The following is a 26,440-nucleotide window of genomic DNA, read 5'->3' as shown; positions in this document are numbered from 1 at the left end:
ATGGTAAAAATATATTGATTTGTCTTTATTCTTTTGAGAGAGTCTACATTCACATAAATTTTATTATAATATATTGTTATAATTGTTTGTTAATCTCTTTTTGTGTCTAATTTATAAATTGAGCTTCATTGTGGGTATGTATGTATAGGAAAAATCATTATGTATGAACATAGGTTTTAGTCCTATCTTCAATTTTAGGTATCCACTGGGAGTCTGTGTGTGTATCCCTTACATTTAAGGGGGAATACTGTGTGGACATACTTAGATATGTATTTACCTGTAAACATTCACTAAAGGATTTTGTGTAAATGTTGGTTTTCTGTTCTCTAGGATAAATAGCCAGAAGTGAAATTGCTTAATTAGGAGTATATTTAAACTTGTAATAAATTGTAAAAACTGTTTCGCACAGCAACCATACTATTTTGCATTCCCACTAACAATGTGTGAGGCTGATGGATAATATTTTAGTGATAACTTCTGATGTTCATCCTGTTTTAGACATAATACAGAGCATTTATTTTTAGAATAAAAATTTTTAATATTTCTCCTAAATTTCCCTTTGTTTTATTTTATGCTTAGAGACACATTTCCAGGTATTTTATTTTTCTGACTACTTTAGTTGAAATTGTGTTACTGCCAATGTTTTGCAAAAGAAATTTTGGACATCTGTTTTATAGTTAGTAGAAGTTGGACTTTGCTTAGGAAAAATAGATAAGTAAAAATCATTGTTAAAGTTGTAAGAGCCAGCACACACGCAGAACCACAGTTGCTTTCTATAATTGAAAACTATATGTATGGTCATCCAGTACACTTTAAGAAGATGTGAATGGAGATGAACAAAGGAATTATTCCACTTTTAAAGTTCTTTTTAAAGTCAGAATAGTCTCTTCTTTCATATGTGAGTATGCATGTGTGTGTGTTTAAACTTTGGCCATCATATCTTTTGAGATTATTTACTTGGCTCATTCCCTCATCACAAGATGAAAAGCTTATTTTTCACTCAGTTGTTTTGGGAATGAAATATGTTACTTTGGCCTGTGCTCTAACAAAGAAGCTGCTGCTCTTTATGGGCCTGTATTTGTTGGAGAATAATTTGTTTTCTTGGGCATTAAAAGAATTTCTTTATAATCAGTAATGGACTAAGTTTTTGACACTTAATATCCAGTGTTTCTGTAAAGTACATGCTCATCCAGCTGTGTGTCAATTCACTATTTAATATTCTTTATTTTCTGTGTCTCCTTTTTTTTTTGTTTGTTCCTCTGTTCCACTTTCTCGCCCTCATTTGGATTAATTATTTTTTCCCCTGGATTTGTTTTATTGTGGTAAAATCCTTATAAAATAAAATTTCTTGTTAAATTTTTTTTTAATTTGACAGGTAGAGACTGTTTGCTAGTTCAATCCCCAGATGGCTATGATGGCCAACACCGGGCCAGGCTGAAGCCAGGAGCTAGGAGCTTTATCTGGTTCTCTCCTATGAGTGGCAGGAGCCCAAGCACTTGAGCTGTCTTCCACTGCTTTTCCCAGGCCATCAGCACATCAGCACAGAGCTGGATGGAGAAATGGAGCAGCTGGGACACTGGTGCCTATATGGGATACTGGCATCGCAGCAGAAACTTCACCTGCTACGCCACAACACTGGCCCTGATCCCTTGTGTTTGACAAGTCACTTATTTCTTATTTCTTTCAGGACTCTGTCTTTTGGTTTTTATAGTTTGGGTTTAATGTGTCTGAATGTAGATCTCTTTGAGTTCACTGAAATTCTTTGATGCTTCTATTCATACTGTAAATCGGGGACATTTTCAACCTTTGTTCTTTTAAACACTTTCTATCCCTTCCTCATTCTCTTCTCCTAGATTCCCACAGTGCGTATTTTGGTTCTCTTAATGGTGTCTCACAGATCCTTGAGGCTTTGTTCAGTCTTTCCAGTCTTTTCCTGTCTTTTCCTCATGTTTCTCAGAATTGATCATTCATTGTTTTATCATCAAGTTCTTTTTTTTTTTTTTTTTTTTTTTTTTGACAGCCAGAGTGGACAGTGAGAGAGAGAGACAGAGAGAAAGGTCTTCCTTTACCATTGGTTCACCTTCCAATGGCCACCGTGGCCAGCACGCTGCAGCCGGTGCACCGCGCTGATCCAATGGCAGGAGCCAGGTACTTATCCTGGTCTCCCATGGGTGCAGGGCCCAAGCACTTGGGCCATCCTCCACTGCACTCCCTGGCCACAGCAGAGAGCTGGCCTGGAAGAGGGGCAACCGGGACAGAATCCAGCGCCCTGACCGGGACTAGAACCCGGTGTGCCAGCGCCACAAGGCAGAGGATTAGCCTAGTGAGCCGCGGCACCGGCCATCATCAAGTTCTGGTTCTTTCTTTTCTCTGCTCAATTCTTTGATTCTGTTTAGTGAATTTTTCAGTTTGGTTATTGGACTTTGCTGTTTGGGTTCTTTATAGTTTTTTATTCTCACTTTGCTCTTGTATCATTTTATCTTCCTCTTGAGCATATTTAAGACAGTTAGGCAGTAAATCTGCCATCAGGTTTTTCCAGGGATGTTTTATATAAATTTTTTTTCTTTAACCAGGCTATATTTTCCTATTTCTTTACATTCCTTGTGAATTTCTTGTTGAAAAGTATCCATCTAAAAATGAGCTATTTCTCAAAATCAGTCTCCCCCTTCCCTAGGGTTTGCTGTTTTTTTGTTTTTGTTTGTTTTAAATGTTCACTTTATTTTATTTGAAATGCAGTGTAACACGCACACGCACACGCACACAGCAGGCTTCCTTCTGCTGGTTCACTCCCCAAATGCCCACAGCAGTTGAGGCTGGGCCAGGCTGAAGCCAGGAGTCAGGAACTACATCCAGATCACCCATGTGGGTGACAGGGACTCAGGTACTTTAGCCATCTGCTATTTCCCAGGATGCTCATTAACAGGAAGCTGAATGAGAATTAGAGTAGCTGGGATGTGAACTGGGTGCTTCAGTATGGAGACACAGGCATCCCAAACCACAGCGTAACTCACTGAGCCACAGTACCTGCCTGTTTATTATTATTATTTTTAATTTAAGCAGCAAAGAAAGCAAGCTCCCATCTGCATGTTCCCTCCCCAAATGCCCAAAATGACCCTGGCCTGGGGACTATAACTAGGAGCTACAAAGTCAGTCCAGATCTCTTGTTTTGGGTGTTAGGGATCCAAGTATTTGAGTCATTTCCTGCTGCCTCCTAGGGTACACATTAACAGGAAGCAGGAATCGGGAACAGAGCCAGGCACTTGCCTAAGGGATGCAGTTGTCCCAAGTTCTGGTTTAACTACTAGGCCAAAAACCCCACCACTCTTATTTTTGTAGTCTGTGTCTATGCCATGGATCAGCCTCAAGTATAAACTTAGGCCTTAGCTCTCTGCTGTGGCCAGGGAGTGCAGTGGAGGATGGCCCAGGTGCTTGGGCCCTGCACCCCATGGGAGACCAGGATAAGTACCTGGCTCCTGCCATCGGATCAGCGCGGTGCACCCGCTGCAGCGCGGCGGCCATTGGAGGGTGAACCAACGGCAAAGGAAGACCTTTCTCTCTCTCTCTCTCTCTCACTGTCCACTCTGCCTGTCAAAAAATAAAAAATTTAAAAAAAATTAAAATTAAAAAAAAAAATAAACTTAGGCCTTGGGGCCGGTGCTGTGGCACAGCAGGTTAAAGCCCCAGCCTGCAGCACTGGCATCCCATTTGGGCACCGATTTAAGTCCTGGCTGCTCCACTTCTTATCCAACTCCTTGCTAACGTGCCTGGGAAAGTAGTGGAGGATGACCCAAGTCCTTGGGCCCCTGTATCCATGTGGGAGACCCAGAGGAAGCTCCTGACCCTTGGCTTCGGATTGGCTCAGTTCTAGCCATTGTGACCATTTGGGAAGTGAACCAGCAAATGGAAGACCTCTCTCTCTCTCTCTCTCTCTACCTCTCTGTAACTCTTTCAAATCAAGAAAATAAATTAAAAAAAAAAAACCAAAAACTCTAGGCCATCTCAATTTTTTTGTTTTTTGTCTTTAATTTTAGTGTTTGTTTTTTTTTTTAATTTTTTTATTTTTGAAAGGCAGAAACACACAGACAGAGGGAGATCTTCCATCCACTGATTAACTCCCCAAATGCCTACAAACACCCAGTGCTGGGCCAGGGCAAAGTTAGGAGCCCAGAACTTAATCCAGGTCTTCATGTGAGTGGTAGAGACTAAGCTACTTGAGCCATCACCTGCTGCTCCCCTAGGGCATGCATTAGCAGGAAGCTGATTCTCAAGTTGAGTTGGGAGTGGAACCCAGGTACTCTCACACGAGATGCATGTATTCCAGGTGGGATCTTAATCGCTGCACGAAGTGTTCACCCCCTTCTCTGTTCTCTGAACCCGCATCTTTCCCTGAGTATGTAGTCTTATTTTGATTTTCTTTGAATAGTCTCTCCTTAATTGTCTGGCTCATTAAAAGGGAAAAAGAGTAAAATGAAGCAAGGGATATGAATTGCCAGTTCTTTAAATTCCCTGGAATTCCCTTTAGCTGGAACTCAACCCAGATTTCCCATGTGGATGACAGAGACCCAACTACTTGAACCATCACCTGCTGCTTTCCTGGGTACACATTAGCAGGGAGCCAGAATCTGGAGCCTTGCTGGGATGTGAACCCATGCACTCCAGTATGAGATGCAGACTTGCCAACTACTTTCTTAACCACTAGGCCAAATGCTCACCCTCAGTGTACATTAGTGTGGTGACCGATTTCATAAGTTGAGATGACATACTACTTTTATCTAATATGCCATCCATATTCCAATTTTGTTGTTAATGTCATAATATTCTGTTACATTTTCTTTTTCCCTAAAGTACACAGTCCAATCTCAAGTATTGCGTTTAGTTGCTTTGTCTATTTAGCTTTTAGCTTTCTTTGATCCTGAACAACTCAGAGCCCCCCTCTTTTTTTTTTTTTTGACTTTGTCATCTTGAATACAGTTCTTCCTACTTTTTTCACCTGATAGAATATTCCTCATATTTGATCTCTACTTGAGATCTACTGATGTTAAGCATTCTTGGACTAAATAACATGTAAATGATATATTGTCCCTCTCAGTATCTCTCTCATAGATGATGTTAATTTTGATAACTCGAGGAAACTTCTCTTTACTGTATGATTCCTGTTTTTCTTCCATTGCATCCACCATGCAGTTTAAGGGGATGCACTCTGTGACCATGTAGGTATTCTACACATTTTCACAATTTCTTTGATTTAGCATCCAGTGAGTGTTTCCCTGACCCATTCTTTATTGTGATGGTTACAAAATTCCATTTTAACCCTAGCACTTTCTCTCTGTTTTAAGGTAGGCATTTAGCTTTATGCTAAAGAAATGGATTTTTATTCTGCACTAGGTATGTATGCATATACTTGTCTATTATTAGTATGGACTCATTGGTTCCTATCTTTTGATGACTTACAATTCTTGTGTCTTCTTATTTTGTGGTCAAAGTACCTCAGACTTGAATAGTGAGAATCTGTTTGAGCTGGCTCCTGAATCTATGATATTACCTTATCATTTTTTAATACTTCCATATATTCCCATCATTGAATGATGGTGAAGGGTCACAATATACCTCTTATACCCTAGCCTTGTGTTCAGCCATTTCTTTTAAGAACCATAGTTTGCTTTAATGGAGAATGGTGTTGGAGAGTAAGATCTAGCATGTAGATGTGCTCATTGCCATTAGAGTTCTTTGCTTCTTGACCTTGTCACCTGACAAAATTAGAAGACCTGTGTGTGTCTGTGTGTGTGTGTATAAGCATTCATATGGTGTTATATATGCATACATATATATATATATATATATATGCGTGAAATCATGATTTCACACTTAAAACTCTAATTCCACTTCAATTGCAGTTCATCCCCAGACGGTTTCTATCCCTACTTTGATTTCACATTTGTTTCTTCCACATTGTGAAATTGAGCTCTCAACATTATCAAGACATTTACTCGTTCAATCCTGTTTGTTTTTTGTAGTGAAAGTCTACAAGTAATGGATTATTTTAGCTTTTCCTTCTTTAATTTATCTATTTGAGAAGCAGGTATACAGAGAGAAAGAGCTCTTTATTATATGCTGGTTAACACCCCAGATGCCTGCAACTGGGCATGAGCTGGGTCTAAAGCCAGAAACTTAATCTAGGTCTGCCATGTAGGTGGCAGGAGCCCAGTTACTTCAGTCATCTGCTGTCTCCCAGGGCTCACATTAGGAGGAAGATGGAATCAAGAGCATAGACAGACATCAAACCCAGGCCCTCCAATATGGGATGTAGTGTGTTAACTGCTAGGCCAAACACCCACCTCCCCCATTTGCTTTTTTAAATTTTTTTGTTTTTGTTTTATGGTCTTAAATATCATCTTCCTTCATTCATGTGTCTTTTTTTATATAGTCACAATAATTTTATCATAGAGACTACACCCCCAAGGATATAAGCCTATCTAAGGCCCCATCGTCAGACACTATAACTATTATGTTCTTTCCTTTATCTATTAACATAGACTCTGGAGATCAATACTTATTACATGAACCTTTGGGAGATACCCAAATTGTTTTTTAAACTGTAACAAACATAGATGAAAAAATTCTCGGGCCGGCGCCGCGGCTCACTAGGCTAATCCTCCGCCTAGCGGCGCCGGCACACCGGGTTCTAGTCCCGGTCGGGGCGCCGGATTCTGTCCCGGTTGCCCCCCTTCCAGGCCAGCCCTCTGCTGTGGCCAGGGAGTGCAGTGGAGGATGGCCCAGGTGCTTGGGCCCTGCACCCCATGGGAGACCAGGAAAAGCACCTGGCTCCTGGCTCCTGCCATCGGATCAGCGCGGTGCGCCGGCCGCAGTGCGCCGGCCGCGGCGGCCATTGGAGAGTGAACCAACGGCAAAGGAAGACCTTTCTCTCTGTCTCTCTCTCTCACTGTCCACTCTGCCTGTCAAAAAAAAAAAAAAATCTCAGCAAAATACTAGAAAATTGAATCCAACACCTCAGTCAAAAATATTCACCATGATTAAGTGGTATTTTTCCCAGGGATGCAGAGATGGTTCTAAATTCAATACTCTTTCATGATTTTTCCCCCCAGAAATGATTGAATTAAGTGTAGGCAGTGCATGCCTCACATAATAAAAGCTATCTATGGGGCTGGCGCTATGGCGTAGCTGTTAGGGCCACCGCCTACAGTGCCGACATCCCATGTAGGCTCCAGTTTGGGTCCCAGCTGCTCCACTTCCAATCCAACACTCTTCTGTGGCCTGGGAAAGCACTAGAAGATGGCCCAGGTGCTTGGGCCCCTGTACCCACATGGGGGTCCTAGAGGAGGCTTCTGGCTCCAGGCTTTGGATCAGCGAAGCTCCGGACATTGTGGTCATCTGCGGAGTGAGCCATTGGATGCAAGACCTCTCTCTCTTTCTGCCTCTCGGCAGCTCTGCCTTTCAAATAAATACATAAATAAAAATAAAAAATCTTTTTTTAAAAAAAGATATATATGACAAATAGCCAATATCACATTGAATCGAGAAATCTGAAAACATTTCCTCTGATTTAGAACCAGACAAGGATGACCATTCTTACCACTCTAACTATATATATATATATATATATACACACACACACACACACACACACACACACATTTATTTTTAAAAAGATTTTATTTATTTAAAAGGCAGAGTTAGAGTTAGAGAGGCAGAGACAGAGAGAGGTCTTCCATTTGGGCCATCTTGTACTGCTTTCTCAGGCCATTAATGCAGAGCTGGATCGGAAGTGAAGTGGAGCAGCCAGGACTTGAACCAGCGCCCCCGTGGGATGCTTACGCCACAGGCAGAGGCTTAACCTACTGTGTCAGAGCTCTGGCCTCCAACCCAGTATATGAAAAGTACACATTAGGCAAGAGAAAAAAAAATGAAAGTGTACAAATAAGAGAGGAAAGAGTTAAATGCCTGTTGATAGATGACGTGATTCTGTATATAGAAAAATCTGAAGATTCCACCAAGCCTGTAAGAATTGAAAAATTTAGTAAAATTAATAAAATCACACAAATAGTAGCATTTTTATATACTAAGAGTTAACTTACTGAGAAAGAAATTATAAAAGCTATCCCATTCAAAATGGCTACCAAAAAAAAAAAAAAAAAAAAAAAACTAGCAATAAATTAACCAAGAATGTGAAAACCTCTACAGTGAGAATTAGAAAACAGTGGTGAAAGAAACTGAAGACACAAACAAAAAATACCTCTCATGTTTGTGGATATGAAGATTTTTTTTGCTTTTGATTATAGTTTTATTTTAAAAGATTTTAAATGATGAAATTTTATATACTGTCCTATGATTTATCATTTCATTGTAATTCATTCTTTGAAAGTCTTTAAAAATATGCATGCCATGAGTATGAAGTTGCTAGTAGAAAATGGGGGGAAACACTCCAAAACATTGGTGTAGGGGACAACTTGGACAAGATCCTCAAAGCACAAGCAATAAAATAAAAAACAAGTGGGAATATATGAAATTCATAGGCTTTTATACAGCAGAGGAAATGAGGTATCCAACAGAATGGGGAAAAGTATTTGCAATCCACCTATCTGACAAAGGATTAATATTCCGAATCTTTCAGCAACGTAAACAATCCTGGAGGTATCACAATATCAGATTTCAAGACATATTGTAGAGCAATAATAGCCACAGCAGTGTGGTACTGACATAAAAGCAGACATGTATGGTAGTGGAACAGAACAAAAACCCCAGAAATGAATCCACTCATTGATGTCCACAAAGATGCGCAACAAAGATGCCAGAAACCACACTGAAGAAAGGACAGTCTCTTCAATAAATGGTAAACTGAATGCTTAAAAAATGGTGCTTTAAAAAACTCAACAACAAAGAAACAACCAATCCAGTTAGAAATGGGCAAAAAGACTTCAATAGATAGTTGTTAAAAGAAGAAATACAAATGGCCAATAAATACATGAAAAAATGTTCATCACTAGCCTTCAGGGAAATGCAGATCAAAACCACACTGAGATACCATCCCACCTCGGTCAGAATGGCTAAAATCCAAACACAAAGAGTAATAAACGCTGGCAAGAATAAGGATAAAAGGGGACCAGTTATACACTGTTGGTGGGAATGTAAATTAATGCAAGCACTGTAGTAAGTAATGTGGAGATTTCTTTAAAAACTAGAAATAGACTTGCCATATTATCTAGCAATCCCACTACTAGGTGTATATCCATAAGACTGGAACACAATGAATTAGATACCTGCACCACCATGTGTATAGCAACACTGTTCATTGTAGCAAAACTTGGAACAAAAGTGTCCACCATCAGATGAATGGAAAAAGAAAATGTGGTATATATACACAATGAAATATTCAGCTACAAAAAATACTGACATTTTGACAAAATGGAAACCACTAACACATCACATCAAGTAAGCCAGAAAGACAAATACTGCATGTTCTCACTTAAGTGTAGGAGCTAAAATTTAAAAAGCAGACAACCACAAAAAAGAGAAATACATATGTGTTTATCAGTATTGCTGCAAATATACTTCTGTAAAACTGTTTTTTACCTTTGTGAAACCAGTGGTTAAGAATGTTACATTACTGTAGGTTTAATTACCTGTGATTACTTTAAAATTTATGTAAAAATACTGTATATGGGTGAAATGGCCATTTTTCCTTTCAGTATTTATAGCCATTATCTATATTCCAGCTAAACTAGCGTCTTTTTGCTTTTTACTTGTTAATCTTTTTATTCAGTGAAGCGTTAAGCCTTTTTACTATAATGTAAATTTACAATATGTTATCTCTAAAACTCAAAAAAAGACAGGGAGGGAGAAGGAAGGGGAGAATGGGAGGGAGAAAGGGAAGGAAGAAGGGAATATCTTCTTAGAATTGTATCTACAAAGCACATTGAATCTGTTTAAAACTAATGAAAATTGAAAAAAAATTAGAAAAATGCAGATAGCTGTTAATCTTTCAACAGTGTTGCATTAAGCATTCAGGTAGGTAGTGCCTAGGGCTCTTTGATGATGCCCTAGCCTGGGTTGGGAAGAAGATAGGCATGTGGATAATTTGGCCTTCAAGCCTTATATCACTGTTTAAAAGTTCAAAAATCAATATAAATTAATACCTTAAATGTCCATACCACCCAGTTTATGGACTTAGTATAATCCCCATCAAAAACACCAATGACATTGTTCACAAAGTTAGAAAGTAAAATCTTCCTCAGATTCATAGGAAACACAGAAAACCTTGAATAGCCAAGGCAATCTTGAACAAAAGAACACTGCTGGAGGTATCACAGTCCCAGAATTCAAGACATATTATAGAGCAATAGTAATCACAACAATGTAGTACTGACATAAAAGCAGACATGTATGCCAGTGGAACAGAATAAAATCCAAGATATTAATCCATACATTTTATAGCCACAAGATGTCAAACACCACACTGAAGAAAGGACAGTGTCTTCAATAAGTGGTGCTGGGAAAATTGGGTTTGTCTTTGCAGAATATGGAAGCTTGATTCCTACCTTTCACTGTAGAACAGTCAACCGCAATGGAACTAGTAGAAACCTCTAACTAAATCCTCACATCTACAACCAACTTAACTATAACAAAGGTGTTATAAACACTTCTGAAGAAAGGACAGTCTCTTCAGTAAATGGTGTTGAGAAAATTGGATTTCTATAGGCAGAAGTTTGAAACAAGACCCCTACCTCACATCCTATACAAAAATTAATTCAGAGAGATCAAGAAACTCCACAACAACAAAACAACCCACTTAAGAGATGGTCCAAGGACCTCAATAGACATTTTTCAAAAGAGGAAATCCAAATGGCCAAGAGACACATGAAAAAATGTTCAGGATCACTAGCAATCAGGGAAATGCAAATCAAAACCACAATGAGGTTTTACCTCACCCCAGTTAAAATGGCTCACATACAGAAATCTACCAGCAACAGATGCTGGTGAGGATGTGGAGAAAAAGGGACACTAACCCACTGTTGGTGGGAATGCAAACTGGTTAATGGTTAAGCCACTATGGAAGTCAGTCTGGAGATTCCTCAGAAACCTGAAGATAACCCTACCGTTTGACCCAGCCATCCCACTCCTTGGAATTTACCCAAAGGAAATGAAATTGGCAAACAAACAAGCTGTCTTCACCTTAATGTTAATTGCAGCTCAATTCACAATAGCTAAGACCTGGAACCAACCCAAATGCCCATCAACAGTAGACTGGATAAAGAAATTATGGGACATGTACTCGATAGAATACTATACAGTAGTCAAAAACAATGAAATCTGGTCATTTGCAACAAAATGGAGGAATCTGGAAAACATCATGCTGAGTGAAATGAGCCAGTCCCAAAGGGACAAATATCATATGTTCCCCCGATCGGTGACAACTAACCAAGCACCAAAAAGGAAACCTGTTGAAGTGAAATGGACACTATGAGAAACGGTGACTTGATCAGCCCTTGTCCTGATTGTCGATGTACAACTTAATACTTTATCCCTTTTAGTATTTTTTTTTGTTCTACTTAATACTATTGGTTGAACTCTGTAATTAACACACAATTATTATTAGGTGTTTAAATTTAACTGAAAGTGATCCTTGTTAAATATAAGAGTGGGAATAAGAGAGGGAGGAGAAGTACAATTTGGGACATGCTCAATCGGACTTGCGCCAAATAGTAGAGTTAGAAACGTGCCAGGGGATTCCAATTCAATCCCATCAAGGTTGCATGTACCAATGCCATCTTACTAGTGCAAGTGATCAATTTCAGTTCACAATTGATCACACTGATAGGTCTAAGAGTCAAAGGGATCACACAGAGTAGTGTCTGCTAATACTAGCTGATAGAATAAAAAAGGGAGAGAATGATCCAACATGGGAAGCGGGATGCACGGCAGAGTCATAGAATGGCAGATGTCCTAAACAGCACTCTGGCCTCAGAATCAGCCCTTAAGGCATTCGGATCTGGCTGAAGAGCCCATGAGAGTATTTTAGGCATGGAAAGCCAAGACACTCTGACAAAAAAAAAAAAAAAAAAAAAAAAAAACTAAATGAAAGATCTCTGCTAGTGGGATCCCAGTGGAAAGAACAGGCCATCGGCCGGCGCCGCGGCTCACTAGGCTAATCCTCCGCCTAGCGGCGCCGGCACACCGGGTTCTAGTCCCGGTCAGGGAGCCGGATTCTGTCCCGGTTGCCCCTCCTCCAGGCCAGCCCTCTGCTGTGGCCAGGGAGTGCAGTGGAGGATGGCCCAAGTGCTTGGGCCCTGCACCCCATGGGAGACCAGGAAAAGCACCTGGCTCCTGGCTCTTGCCATCGGATCAGCGCGGTGCGCCGGCCGCAGCGCGCCGGCCGCGGCGGCCATTGGAGGGTGAACCAACGGCAAAAGGAAGACCTTTCTCTCTGTCTCTCTCTCTCACTGTCCACTCTGCCTGTCAAAAAAAAAAAAAAAACAAAACAAAAAAAAAAAGAACAGGCCATCAAAGAAGGAGGTACCTTTCTCTGAAGGGAGGAGAGAACTTCCACTTTTACTATGACCTTGTCAAAATAAGATCAAAGTCAGTGAACTCAAAAGGCTTCCATAGCCTTGTCAACTCATGACAAGAGCCTAGGGAGATTACTGATGCCATAAACAATAGTGTCAATTTATTAACAACAGGAGTCATTCTGTACTTACTCCTCATGTAAGATCTCTGTCCTTAATGTGTTGTTGAATGTGAATTAATGCTATAAGTAGTACTCAAACAGTATTTTACACTTTATGTTTCTGTGTGGGTGCAAACTGTGGAAATCTTTATATACAGAAGATCAATTTAGTATAAAGATAATTGAAAATGAATCTTGATGTGAATGGAATGGAAGAGGGAGCGGGAGATGGGAGAGTTGTGGGTGGGAGTGAAGCTATGGTGGGGGGGGAAGCCACTGTAATCCAAAAGCTGTACTTTGGAAATTTATATTTATTAAATAAAAGTTAACAAAATTCAGAATGGAGCAAAGGTCTAAATTTAGGACCTGAAACTATGAATCTTATGTAGTCAAAAATAGAGGAAACACTCCAAGAGTTAATATAGGCAAATATTTTTTTAATAAGATTCCAAAAGCACAGGCAATGAAAGCAAAAATAGAGAAATGGGATTATATCGAAGAAGCTTCTGCACAGCAGAGGAAATAATAAAGAGACAACCAACAGAATGGGAGAAAATACTTCCAAACTATGCATATGATAAAATATCAATATCTAGAATATATAAGGATTCAAGAAATTGAACAGCAACAGAGCAAACTGTCCAATTAAGAGTTGGGTAGCAGATCTGAATAGACATATTTCAAAACAAATACAAATGTATGCTATCCTGACTTCAGGGTTAGCAAGGCTCTCAGTGACAAGCATTAGAATACAGAGAAGACAAAGTTAATACAGAATCACCCTGAGGGCTTTTTAGAGAAATACTGGTTAGTAAGAATGCACAAAATTTTCTCCATAAATGCAACAAGAAAACTGACAAAACTTTCAGATTCAGCTTTAGAACTCTTGAAATTAACCAAAGGTTTTCTTCGATGTAGAGGGCAAAGACGGCAGAATCTCTGTATGAAGAGTGAGTTTTGTGGTGGTTTTAAATGCTCTGTCCCCATACCCTTGAAAACCAAAACCCTGGGATCATGGTGATAACCAGAAGTCTGGCAGCCCCCTAAGGGGCAGCATGGGTATGAACTACTTAAAAACCTCCTTCTAGCTGAATTGTAACTTTTCTCCCTTGAAAGGTCTCACTTGCGAGGCTGTATTTATTTGACCTATTAAATCACCCAGTATGAAAAGACTTTTTCCCAGGGACATTTGTTGAAAAAAATTAAGGCAATTTTAAACTTTGCTTCCCTGAGGTGGCAGGTAAGTTAAGACAAATAACTGACCGGCGCCGCGGCTCACTAGGCTAATCCTCCGCCTAGCGGCGCCGGCACACCGGGTTCTAGTCCCGGTCGGGGCGCCGGAGTCTGTCCCGGTTGCCCCTCTTCCAGGCCAGCTCTCTGCTGTGGCCAGGGAGTGCAGTGGAGGATGGCCCAGGTGCTTGGGCCCTGCACCCCATGGGAGACCAGGAAAAAAGCACCTGGATCCTGGCTCCTGCCATCGGATCAGCGCGGTGCGCCGGCCGCAGCGCGCCGGCCGCGGCGGCCATTGGAGGGTGAACCAACGGCAAAGGAAGACCTTTCTCTCTGTCTCTCTCTCTCTCACTGTCCACTCTGCCTGTCAAAAAAAAAAAAAAAAAAAAAAAGACAAATAACTGCTCATGTGTAGGTTTGTGCTTGTTCCCTTTGTTCTGTGGATGCTTGGAAAAGACCTGAGATGTTCCTAACTTCTCACTTCTTGCTTTCTGTGAAGCCTGCAAAAGCATTAGAGTGAAGTAATAGGTGAAAGCTAAGGCAGAATTGTCGGTTGCCATGCGTATTGTTGATGGTACACTCAATACACAGAGTCCGCTGGCAAAGATTTGGGTGTGTAATGGTTGCAGGTGTTTAAGTATCTGTCCAAATAGTATAGTGGCCCCTTATCCATAGGGGATTTCTGAAAACAAGGATAATAACCCTATATACACAGTTATCCCTCAGTATCTATGAGTATTTTGTTCTGGGACCTCCTAAGGATGCCAAAATCTGTGAATGCTGAGGTCCCTTATATGAGTATAGAGTGGTATAGATTTGCATGTAACCTACACATAGTCTGCTATACACTTTAAATCTTTAGCTTGCTCATACCAAGTAAAATATAAATACTGTATAAATAGTTATACTGGCCGGTGCCGCAGCTCAATAGACTAATCTTCCACCTGCGGTGCTGGCACACCATGTTCTAGTCCCTGTCGGGGTGCTGGATTCTGTCCCGGTTGCCCCTTTTCCAGTCCCGCTCTCTACTGTGGCCAGGGAGTGCAGTGGAGGATGGCCCAAGTGCTTGGGTCCTGCACCTGCACGGGAGTCCAGGAGGAAGCACCTGGCTCCTGGCTTCGGATTAGCGCAGTGCACGGGCCATAGCAGCCATTTGTGGTGTGAACCAACGGTAAAGGAAGACCTTTCTGTCTCTCTCCTCTCTCTCACTGTCCACTCTGCCTGTCAAAAAAAAAAAAAAGTTATATTGTTTAGGGAGTAATGACCAAAAATGTCTGTACAGGTTCCCTACACGTGCATTTATTTTACCTACTAACATTGAAGGCTGACTATACTTTTTCTCCTTATATATACATGCCTAAGTAAAATTTAATTTATAAATTAGGCACAATAAGGAGTTAATAACTAACAAAGTAGCACAATTATAACAATATACTATAATTATGCAATCGTCTCAAAATATCAGTAAGTTTTCCTTTATGAGCCACACTGATTTTGTTTCTGCTTTTGCACTTTGAGGTGTGGCAGCAAAACCAGCATTAATTTCTTTTGCCTTCTTCACAACTTCACAAATAGGAGATGTGTTCATCTTGTATATCTTTGCAACCTCAGCATGTAATTTTTTCTTTTTTAATTAAAAAAATTGTTTTTAAGTCAAGAATTTTCAGCTTTTCACTAAAGGCAGCATGTCTTTGGTATATCTGAATCTGCAGTATCGCTACTCTTCTATTTTGGAGCCATTGTCAAATAAAGTAAGGGTTACTTAAATACAAACACTGTAATACAGTGGCAGTCTATCTGATAACGAAGACAACAACCAAATGGTTAATGGACAGGTTGCAGATTTAGTGTGGATAGGCTAGACAAAGGAATGATTCGTGCCTGGACAACAAGAGAGATTTTTATCAGACTACTTGGAATGGTACACAGTTAAAAACTTAGAAATTTTGTGTTTTGGAAGTTTTGCATTTGACCATGAATGACTAAAGCTAGAAAGTGAAAGTAGGGACTACTTTATTATAACAGCACTTATCCCACTTAAAATGAAAAAATAAAGTAGAATGGGAGATAGGCATGCACAGAGGGAGAAGATAGCCATTCTTACATCACAAGGTGAGGGAGTCCCTGTTGAGGGTCTGATGTGTGAGTTGGCCCAGGAGTGGTGTGGATTAACTGGGCAAAGAGATGACTCCCATCCTGGGCTCAGTGATTCAGTCATCACAACTGAGGAGTTGTTTGTTTCTGGAACTTTCTATGTAATATTTTCAGTCTGCAATTGAGTGTACATAACTGAAACCACAGAAAGCAAGAGGATAAGGGGGACTACTGTATTAGCTAGGCAGACTTCATTTGTCAAACGCAACATAAAAATACACACAGAGTAGTTCAGAAAAGCTAATAAACAAAGTACAGAAAATACAGCATTTCCCTGAAGAGGCAGAAACAGGATTTCCATTTAAAATGTCCAATTTTCAAAAAAATTTTCAACATAGACAAAACAGAAAACTTAGTAATGCCATGAAAGTATGGCCCATTCACAGGTACAACACCATTAACAGAAACTGTCCTGAGGAAGACCAGACATTTGGATTTAACTAAACAAAAATTGTACGTCAACTATTTAAAATACACTTCAGGCTAAAGGAAACCATTTGAATGTCTGTAGCACCAAACTATCTTCATTTTTTTTCATGTGAGAATGCCTTTAATTCTTTTTTTAAAAAAATATTTACTTGTTTTTATCTACTTGAAAGGTAGAGTGACAGAGATAGATTCCATCTGCTGGTTCACTGTCCAAATGCTCACAACGGCCAGAGCTGGGCCAGGCTGAAGCCAGGAGCCCATTACTTCATCCCAGTCACCCATGTGGATGGCAGGGACCCAGGGACTTGAGCCACCATCTGCTGCCTCCCAGGATGTGTTAGCAGGAAGCTGGATCAGAAATAAAGTGGCTGGGATCTGAACCAGCCCTCCCATATCTGCTGTAGGCATCCCAAGTCACAGCTTAATCCACTGTACCACAATGCCTGACCCTTTTATTTTTTTAGAAAATTTTAGAGACAGAATGCTGTCAACCACAGGTTCACTCTCCAGATGCCCACACTAGCCGGACCTGGACCAGACACATTTGGGAGCTGGGGTCACAATCCAGGTCTCCCACCTGAGATACAGAAGCCCAGTTACTTGAGCTGACAATACTGCTTTCCAGGGTGCACATTAACAGAAGCTGGAGTCAGAAGTGGAGGTTGGGGAGCCGGTGCTGTGGTGCAGCAGGTTAACCCCCTGGCCTGAAGTGCTGGCATCCCATATGGGCCCTAGTTTTAGTCCCGGCTGCTCTGTTTTCTATCCAACTCTCTGCTATGGCCTGGGATAGTGGTAGAAGATGTCCCAAGTCCTTGGGCTCCTGCACCCACATGGGAGACCCTGAGGAAGCTTCTGGCTTCGGATCAGCACAGATCTGGCCATTGCTGCCATCTGGGGAGTGAACCAATGGATGGAGGACCTCTCTCTGTCTCTACCTCTCTCTGTAACTCTATCTTTCAAATAAATAAATCTTTAAAAAAAAAGTGGAGGTTGATATTGAATCCAAGCACTCTGATGTGAGGTGCTGTATCTTAAGCAATAGGCTAAATGCCAGCCCCTACTTTAATTGTTGAAGATTTTCTTTGGGTATAGAATTCTAATTTGATAGTTCTTTAATTTTAGTACTTGAAAATGTGCTTCTTAACTTCTGGGCTCCCCAGTTTTTCATGAGAAATCCAGACACTTAAGTCATTGTTCCCTTATTAGGAATACCTCATTTCTTTCTGATTACTTTCTCAATTTTTCCTTTTCCTCAGTTTTCATAAATTCAATAGCAATTTGTCTGGACTTAGACACCTGTGGCTTTATTTAGTTTGGAGTTCATTGAACTCTGAACTTGTTGGTATGTTTTTAGTCATATTCTGGAAGTATTCAGTATTTACTTCTTGAAACATGTTTTCACCCCTGAGCTTGCTCTCTTATGAGGTTCTTACAGCATACGGCTACACTTTTGGTTATTATCCCACAGCTGTTTGAGGATCTCTTCATTTTCCCCCTAATTTTTTCTTTTTGTTGATATTGAATAATTTCTACTGATCTGTTTTTTTTTGTTTGTTTGTTTGTTTGTTTTTTTGCTTTTCAGAACCCATACTAATCCTTTTTTTTTAACTTTAATAAATATAAATTTCCAAAGTACAGCTTTTGGATTACAGTGGCTCTCCCCGGCTCCATAACTCCCCTCCCACCTGAAACCCTCCCATCTCCCCCTCCCTCTCCCATTCCATTCACATCAAGATTCATTTTCAATTATCTTTATATATAGAAGATCCATTTAGTATATATTAGGTAAACATTTCCACAGTTTGCACCCACACAGAAACACAAAGTGTAAAATACTGTTTAAGTACTACTTATAGCATTAAATCACGATGTACAGCACATTAAGGAAAGAGGTCCTACATAAGAAGTACACAGTGACTCCTGTTGTTGACTTAACAAATTGACTCTCTTGTTTATGGCGTCAGTAATCACCCTAGGCTGTTGTCATGAGTTGCCAAGACTATGGAAGCATTTTGAGTTCACCAACTTCGATCTTATTTAGACAAGGTCATGGTCAAAGTGGAAGTTCTCTCCTCCCTTCAGAGAAAGGTACCTCCTCCTTTGATGGCCTGTTCTTTCCACTGGGATCTCACTGATCTCTACTGATCTGTTTTAAAGTTCACCAATTCTTTTCCCTTCCTGTGAATTGCATCTGATGAAATTTGTATTTGAATTATGTGTTTTTCAGTACTCAAATATTAGTTTTAATCTCTGTATTATTTCTTTATTGATACTTTTCTATTTTTGCTTTTTTTTGGGCATTGATCATGGTAGGTTTTTTCATTTTTATGATTTTTATGTTGAACAGGTCTTTATATATCTTGAATACTAAACCATTATATACGTGTTTTACAAATACTTTATGTAATATGTCTTTTCACTTTTTTTTACAAAAATTATTTATTTATTTGGAAATCAGTGATATGGAGTGAGGTTTTCCACCTGCTAGTTCTGTCCCCAATGGCTGCAGCAGCCAGGGCTGAGCCTTGCCAAAGCCAAGAGCTAGATGTAGGTCTCCCACATAGGTAGCAGGGCCCACGTCATCCTCTTCTGCTTTTGGAATGGAAGTGGGGACACAAACTGGCACCTTTATGGGAAGCTAGCTTCCCGGGTAGAAACTTTACCCACTATGCCACAATACCGGCCCCTCTTCACTTTCTTGATAATTTTCTTTTATGCATAAATGTTTTGATTTTTATGAAATCCAAGTTTTCTGTTTTTTAACTTGATGTTTGTGTTTCATGTGAAGAAACCACAGTCAAACTCAGGGTCAAATTTTTTTTCTGTGTTTTTCTAAGAATTTTTAAATTATTTTTGCTCTGATATATAGGTCTTAGATTCATTTTGAGTTAAGTTTTATATACAGTACATGTTGTAAGGGTCCCACTTCATTCTTTTGAATGTCACTGTCCAATGTCCCATCATATTTTTCAAAAAGAGTGTTCTGACCTTATTAATGTTCTTGGCAACTTTGTTGAAAATGAATTGACCTTGGGGCTGGCGCCGTGGCTCACTTGGCTAATCCTCCGCCTGCGGCGCCAGAATCCCATATGGGCACCAGGTTCTAGTCCCGGTTGCTCCTCTTCCAGTCCAGCACTCTGCTGTGGCCCAGGAAGGCAGTGGAGGATGGCCCAAGTGCTTGGGCCCTGCACCCGCATGGGAGACCAGGGGGAAGCACCTGGCTCCTGGCTTCAGATCGGCGTAGCTCCGGCCGTAGCGGCCATTTGGGGGGTGAACCAACGGAAGGAAGACCTTTCTCTTTGTCTCTCCCTCTCACTGTCTGTAACTCTACCTGTCAAATAAATAAATAATCTTAAAAAAAAAAAAAAGAAAATGAATTGAGCATGTATTTGTTTCTTTTTCTTTTTTTCATCTCTATTCCACTGATCTGGTTTTTGTGCTTATGCCAATGCCAAACTGTCTTAATTACTGTTGCTTTGTTTTATGTTTTGAAATAGGAGGAGAGTTCTCTGATTTTCTTCTTTTTCAAGAGTATATTGGGTGTTTATTGTCCCTTTCAATTTCATGTGCATTTAAGGATTGGCTTTTCCGTTTCTCCAAATAAGTCATCAGTATCGCATTGATACATAGAGTTTTTTGGAGTGTATTACCATCTTAAATCTTGTAGCTATGAACACGCATGGGTATATTTCCGTTTATTAGGTCTACTTTAATTTCTTTCAGCACAACGTTTTGTACTTTTCAATATTCACATGTGTACCTCCATCAGTAGATTTAGTGCTATGTATTTTATTCTTTTAAAAATTTTAAAAATTATTTTCTAATTGAGAAGCAGAGAAAAAGGGGAAAAAGAGAGTACTCTGATCTGCTGGTTCACTTCCCAAATCCCCTTAACAACTGGGTAGGGGCCAAAGCTAGAAACCAGAAACACAGTCTAGGTCTCCCGTGTGAGTGGCAGAAGTGCAATTTCATAAGCCCTTAGCTGCTGCTTCCCAGCATTTGCAATGACAGTAAGTTGGTAAGGAGCAGAGGTAAGTATCAAACCAAGGGACTCTGTTATGGGATATGGGACAGCAGCATCCCAGCTACCAGGCCAAACACCTACCTCTTATTCTTTTTCATGGTGTTATAATTGGGGTTTTATTTTTCTGACTAGAGCAGCTAGTACTTTTTTTAATAGAAAGGGCAAAAGCAGACATCCTTGTCTTGTTCCTGTTCTTAGGAAAGTTCTCAGCCCTTTACCATTGATAATATTGTTAGTGGTGTGATTTTCAATATGCTCTTTAGAAGTTTGAGATAATTCTTTTCATTCCTAAAATACTGAGAGTTTTTATCATGAAAAGATGTTAGTTTTTTTCAGTAGTGTTTTTTCATGAGTTCAGATGATTGTGTTCTCTGTTTGCTTCATTCTGTTAATCTTGTGTATTAGAGTGATTGATTTTCTGGATTGAAACACCTTTGCATTGATGGGATAAATCCAAATTGATCATGACGTATAGTGTATTAAATATGTTTTTGGTTTTGCTTGCTATTATTTTGGTGTGGATTTTTGTATCTGTGCAGGTGGTCCTTAAGATGGTTTTTTGATTTGCAGTTATTTAGCTATGATCATGTAAAATTATACCCGTATAACCATTGTATTTTTCAGTTGTAGTATAATATTCTGTAAATTACATGAGATATTCAACCTTATTATTAAATAAGCCTTAGGTTTAACATTTTTTATTTACCTGAAAGGAAGAGTGACAGAAGAAAGAGAAATAACTTTGACCCAGTGGTTCACTGCCTAAATGCCCACAATAGCCAGGGTTGGCCAGGCTAAAGCAATGAGCCAGGAACTCCATCTAGGTCTGCCACATGGAACTAAAGAACTAAAGTACTTTGACATCATCTGCTGTATCCCAGAGTACACATTAGCAAGAAGCTGGATCAGAAGTAGACGCAGTACTTAATCCCAGGCACTTCAGTATATTATAGGATGTGGCTGTCCCAAACAGCCACTTAACCTACTATGCCACAAGACCTGCCTAGGCTTTGTGTTTAGATGATTTTGCCCAGGTATAGACTAATGTAAGCAATTTTTAGAGTTTTTGAAATTGATTTTCATTTTATCTGAAACGGATAAATATAAATGTGTGTGTGTGTGTGTGTGTGTATGTTAACTGAAAGGTTTTTTTCTGATGATAGGATAGACCACCCCCAAGTTGTCTTCTGGTTACTATGTATGTGGAATATTTTTTTTTCAATCCTTTCTTAAAATTTTATTTATTAATTTATTTGAAAGGCAGAGTTAGAGAGAGATCTTCCATCTGCTGGTTCACTCCCCAAATGGTCGCAACAGCTGGAGCTGAGCAAATCCAAAGCCTGGAGGCAGGAGCTTCTTCTGGGTCTCCTACACGGTTGCAAGGGCCCAAGAACTTGGACCATTTTCTGCTGCTTTCCCAGGCCATAGCAGAGAGCTGGATTGGAAGTGGAGGGGCAGGGACTCAAACTGGTGTCCATAGTTGCTGGCTTTACCTGTTATGCCACAATGCCAACCCTATTCATTTAAAAAAATTTATTCTGCTGATTTCTGCTGTTTGAGGAGTTCAGCCCATTTACATTTAAAGTAATTACTGATAAGAAAGAATTTTCTTCTTTTTTTTTATTCCTCCATTACTACCTTTGGTGTTGAATTAACTTTAGTTTTACTCTATATTGATTCTCCTTATTTCTGTTTCTCAAGTTTTTTTTTTTTTTTAGACTTTTATTTAGTAGATATAAATTTCCAAAGTACAGTTTATGGATTACAAATGGCTTTACCCCCCCATAACTTCCCTCCCGCCCACAACCCTCCCATCTCCCCCTCCCTCTCCCATTCCATTCACATCAAGATACATTTTCAATTATCTTTACATACAGAAGATCAATTTAGTATATATTAAGTAAAGATTTCAACAGTTTGCACCCACACAGAAACAGAAAGTGTAAAATACTGTTTGAGTACCAGTTATAGCATTAATTCACATTGGACAACACATTAAGGACAGAGATCCTACATGAGGAGTAAATACACAGTGACTCCTGTTGTTGACTTAACAATTTGACACTCTTGTTTATGGCGTCAGTAATCTCCCTAGGCTCTAGTCTTGAGTTACCAAGGCTATGGAAGCCTCTTGAGTTCACTGACTTCGATCTTATTCAGACAAGGTCATAGTCAAAGTGGAAGTTCTCGGCCAGTGCCGCGGCTCACTAGGCTAATCCTCCGCCTTGTGGCGCCAGCACACTGGGTTCTAGTCCCGGTCGGGGTGCCAGATTCTGTCCCGGTTGCCCCTCTTCCAGGCCAGCTCTCTGCTGTGGCCCGGGAGTGCAGTGGAGGATGTCCCAAGTGCTTGGGCCCTGCACCCCATGGGAGACCAGGAGAAGCACCTGGCTCCTGCCATCGGATCAGCACGGTGCGCCGGCCACGGTGGCCATTGGAGGGTGAACCAACGGCAAAGGAAGACCTTTCTCTCTCTCTCTCTCTCTCTCTCTCACTCACTGTCCACTCTGCCTGTCAAAAAAAAAAAAAAAAAAAAAAAAAGTGGAAGTTCTCTCCTCCCTTCAGAGAAAGGTACCTCCTTCTTTGATGACCCGTTCTTTCCACTGGGATCTCACTCGCAGAGATCTTTCATTTAGGTCCTTTTTTTTTTTTTCAGAGTGTCTTGGCTTTCCATGCCTAAAATACTCTCATGGGCTCTTCAGCCAGATCCAAATGCCCTAAGGGCTGATTCTGAGGCCAGAGTGCTGTTTAGGACATCTGCCATTCTATGAGTCTGCTGTATATCCCGCTTCCCATGTTGGATCGTTCTCTCCCTTTTTTATTCTATCAGCTAGTATTAGCAGACACTAGTCTTGTTTATGTGATCTCTTTGACTCTTAGACCTATCATTATGATCAACTGTGAACTGAAACTGATCACTTGGATTAGTGAGATGGCATTGGTACATGCAACCTTGATGGGATTGTATTGGAATCCCTTGGGAAAGCAGTGGAAGACAGCCCAAGTCCTTGGGGCCCTCCATACATTTGGGAGATCCAGATGAAACTCCTGCCTTCAGCAGGGCCCAGTCCTGACCATTGCAGCCATTTGGGGAGTGAACCAGCAGATTGAATATTTCTCTCTCTGTCTCTGTCTCTGCCTCTGTGTATCTGTAGCTGCCTTTCAGTTAAATAAAATCTTAAAAAAAAAAAAAAAAAAAAACCTTACTGAAAGCACTATGATACAATTATCAATTTAATATGAAGGATACAACCCAGAAGGAGCTTAGTGGAAGCAATGCAGATAAGTCTAACTGCAGGGAGACAAAGAGCTTTCTTGTGGAATCTTCTAGTTGCATCCTTCCTGTTGCCTCCTTGTTCCCAGCACATCAATGTTCACCAACCAGGAAGCTCTACCTGTGTCCAGGGTTTCTACTGGGGATTCATTACATGAGCTCCAAATCATTTGCCATGTAATTGAACACGGTCTTCAGCATTTTGCCCCAGAGATCTTACTAGTTCTTCATTTCAACCCTCTAATGATGTAGGTCTCTGACCAGCCTCAGCCTGATGGTATCCAGTGACTTGAATCAAGTCATTACCATAACAAAGGTATTCTTGTTATTCAGAATGTTCCAAGCTTACAATTCTGTGCCAAAAGCTTCACAGATTCTTCAGCCTTTATTATACCATACTCATAAAGTAAGATTTTACAGATAATGTGACATTTGAGTGATTTGTAAGATGGATAAGATTTAAACATTTGAAAACAGGGAAAAGGGCATCCCAGGCTGAGAAAATAGCATTAGCAATCTCACCTAGAGGCTCAGCATATAGAAATATTTCAAATACTTTCTTAGTGTAAGATATTAAAAAGGAAAACATAAAGCTAGATTGGGTCTGTCATTTAATAATAAATTATTAATCATAAAATCTTTTGTTCCTACAGAGCAGAAGAAAGAAGAGATTTATTCTTGTTTTTCCGAAGTCTGCATTTTTTTGTGGAGTGGTATGAATATCGTGAACGAACATTTAAACATTTCAAGGTAATGCCTGAAGTCTTTTAATTGAAATATATGTTAAAATTCAAACTGGTATTTGGCAGATTTGGGATTTTGTTACATGCCAGACACCTTGCAGTATTAATTTGGGATTTGGCCACAACATACTTTTCTTAGTGTTTTCAACCAGTAGAAAATATTTTTTTAAATATTTTTATCAACTCTGGAATTTGCAGTTACTTGGGTAAAGGAAAGGGTGCTAATGTGCAAACCAATGCATATATTCTGGAATATCTTGAAAGAAATGTGGTTATATTGTAAGTTACTTTAAAATGCACATTTTGAAAGGTCAGTCTTTGAACACACTTAAAGTAGAAAACTAAATGCTAATAAAAAATATAATCCTACCAGGTTTACCCTGTAAATCTTAACTTACTGAGCCAGACTCTATCTTAAGCTTCTCAATTATGGTACATTTTGAGTTTAAATATTGAAGCCTGAGTCTTGGGAAGTAATGCTTTTTAGCCTTCTTTTTTGCCCCTTTGTTTTTGGGCATACTCACAATTGTGTAGGGCAGCTTCTTAGTTCGGTAACATCAAATTGTTGACAGCAGTGATCCACATAAAAACCAGTTCTGAAGGAGTCAGCATAAATAGTTCAAGGTCAGTACTTAACACAGAGGATTTTGACTGTGGAACTAACTTTCCTTTGTTTTGGCTTCCATTCCCTTTTATTACTATGAACTTTATTCTGTTTAGTTGAGCTCATGCAATCTTTTGGCACGGGTTTTCTCTAGAAAGAAACATGAGCAGTTCTGTACTGTGGTCCCTGAAGGAATGCTTGTGATTCTGTTGTGTTTTCTAGCAGATGGTCTTGTGGCAGCACACTATCTCTCCTTCACTACTGGGGAAATACAGTGGTGACCGAGGACAGTACTGGCAGTGCAGTTCTGGTACTAAGGCAGTCACCTAACACTGTACTTAAATGGGGGTGGGAAGATAAGCTTCAGTTCCCTTTTCCAAAGCTGATTTCATTCTGGGTGCATTCCAGGAAGAGATGTTTTTCCTGTGGAAGATAGGGTGCTTCTACAAACTGGTCTTTCCTGGTGATAACATTGCTAGGATGGAAAAAATCAGCCACACTATTCTTCAACCATTAGTACTATCCTTCTCCGGAACTTTTCCATCATCACAAATGGAAACATCTACATTAAACACTCTATTCTGTCTTCCGCAGCCCTTGGTAACCACTATTCTATTTTGTTTCTATGAATTTGACTAGTACTTTACATGAGTGGAGGGTCCTTTTTGTCTGGGTTATTTCACTTTGCATTATATCCTTGAGATTCATTCATGTATCAGATTGTGTCAGGTTTAGCATGAGTCATTTTTCCTTGTTTCCATCATATGTATGTACTACATTTTGTTTATCTATTCATCTCTCAGTGGACACTTGGGCTGCTTCTACCTTTTGACTGTTGTAATAAAAAAGAATGGAAGCAAAAACAAAGGAAAGTTAGTTCCTCAGTCACAATCTTCTGTGTTAACCTGACCTTGAACTATTTATGCTGACTGCTTCAGTCTATAAATGTCATTATACAAATACCTATCCATGTCCTTGCTTTTAGTTCTTTTAAATATATACCTGGAAGTGGAGTTGCTGTCCCCTTGCCAGTCCCATTCTCCATTAAGATTCATTTTCAGTTAGCTTTGTGCACAGAAGACCAACTCTATACTAAGTAAAGATTTCAATCATTTGCATACACACAAAAAAACTGAGAATTACTTTTACAATTAATGTTCATAACTCATTGAGGACAGAGGTCCTGCATGGGGAGTTAGTACACAATGACTCCTGTTGTTAATTTAACAATTAACACTCTGATATGTGACATCAGTGACCACCCAAGGCTCTTGACATGAGCTGCCAAGGCTATGGAAGCCTT

General features: G+C 39.9%; 1 protein-coding gene across 6 annotated transcripts in view; it reads left to right on the top strand.

The window, feature by feature from the left end:
* Positions 1 to 26,440, top strand: part of CENPP (centromere protein P) — a 252,595-nt gene that overhangs the window by 29,544 nt on the left and 196,611 nt on the right. For all 6 annotated transcript variants that reach the window (XM_008256885.5, XM_002708177.6, XM_070050272.2 and 3 more), the window contains exon 5: positions 24,444 to 24,540. In XM_008256885.5, coding sequence (XP_008255107.3) covers positions 24,444 to 24,540 — 97 coding nt within the window. The remainder of the gene's footprint in view (positions 1 to 24,443; positions 24,541 to 26,440) is intronic.

Source organism: Oryctolagus cuniculus, chromosome 1, assembly GCF_051225735.1.
Source record: "Oryctolagus cuniculus isolate XC-2025 breed Fujian yellow rabbit chromosome 1, ASM5122573v1, whole genome shotgun sequence".
NCBI lineage: Eukaryota > Metazoa > Chordata > Mammalia > Lagomorpha > Leporidae > Oryctolagus > Oryctolagus cuniculus.
This window is presented reverse-complemented; position numbering and strand designations above follow the sequence as displayed.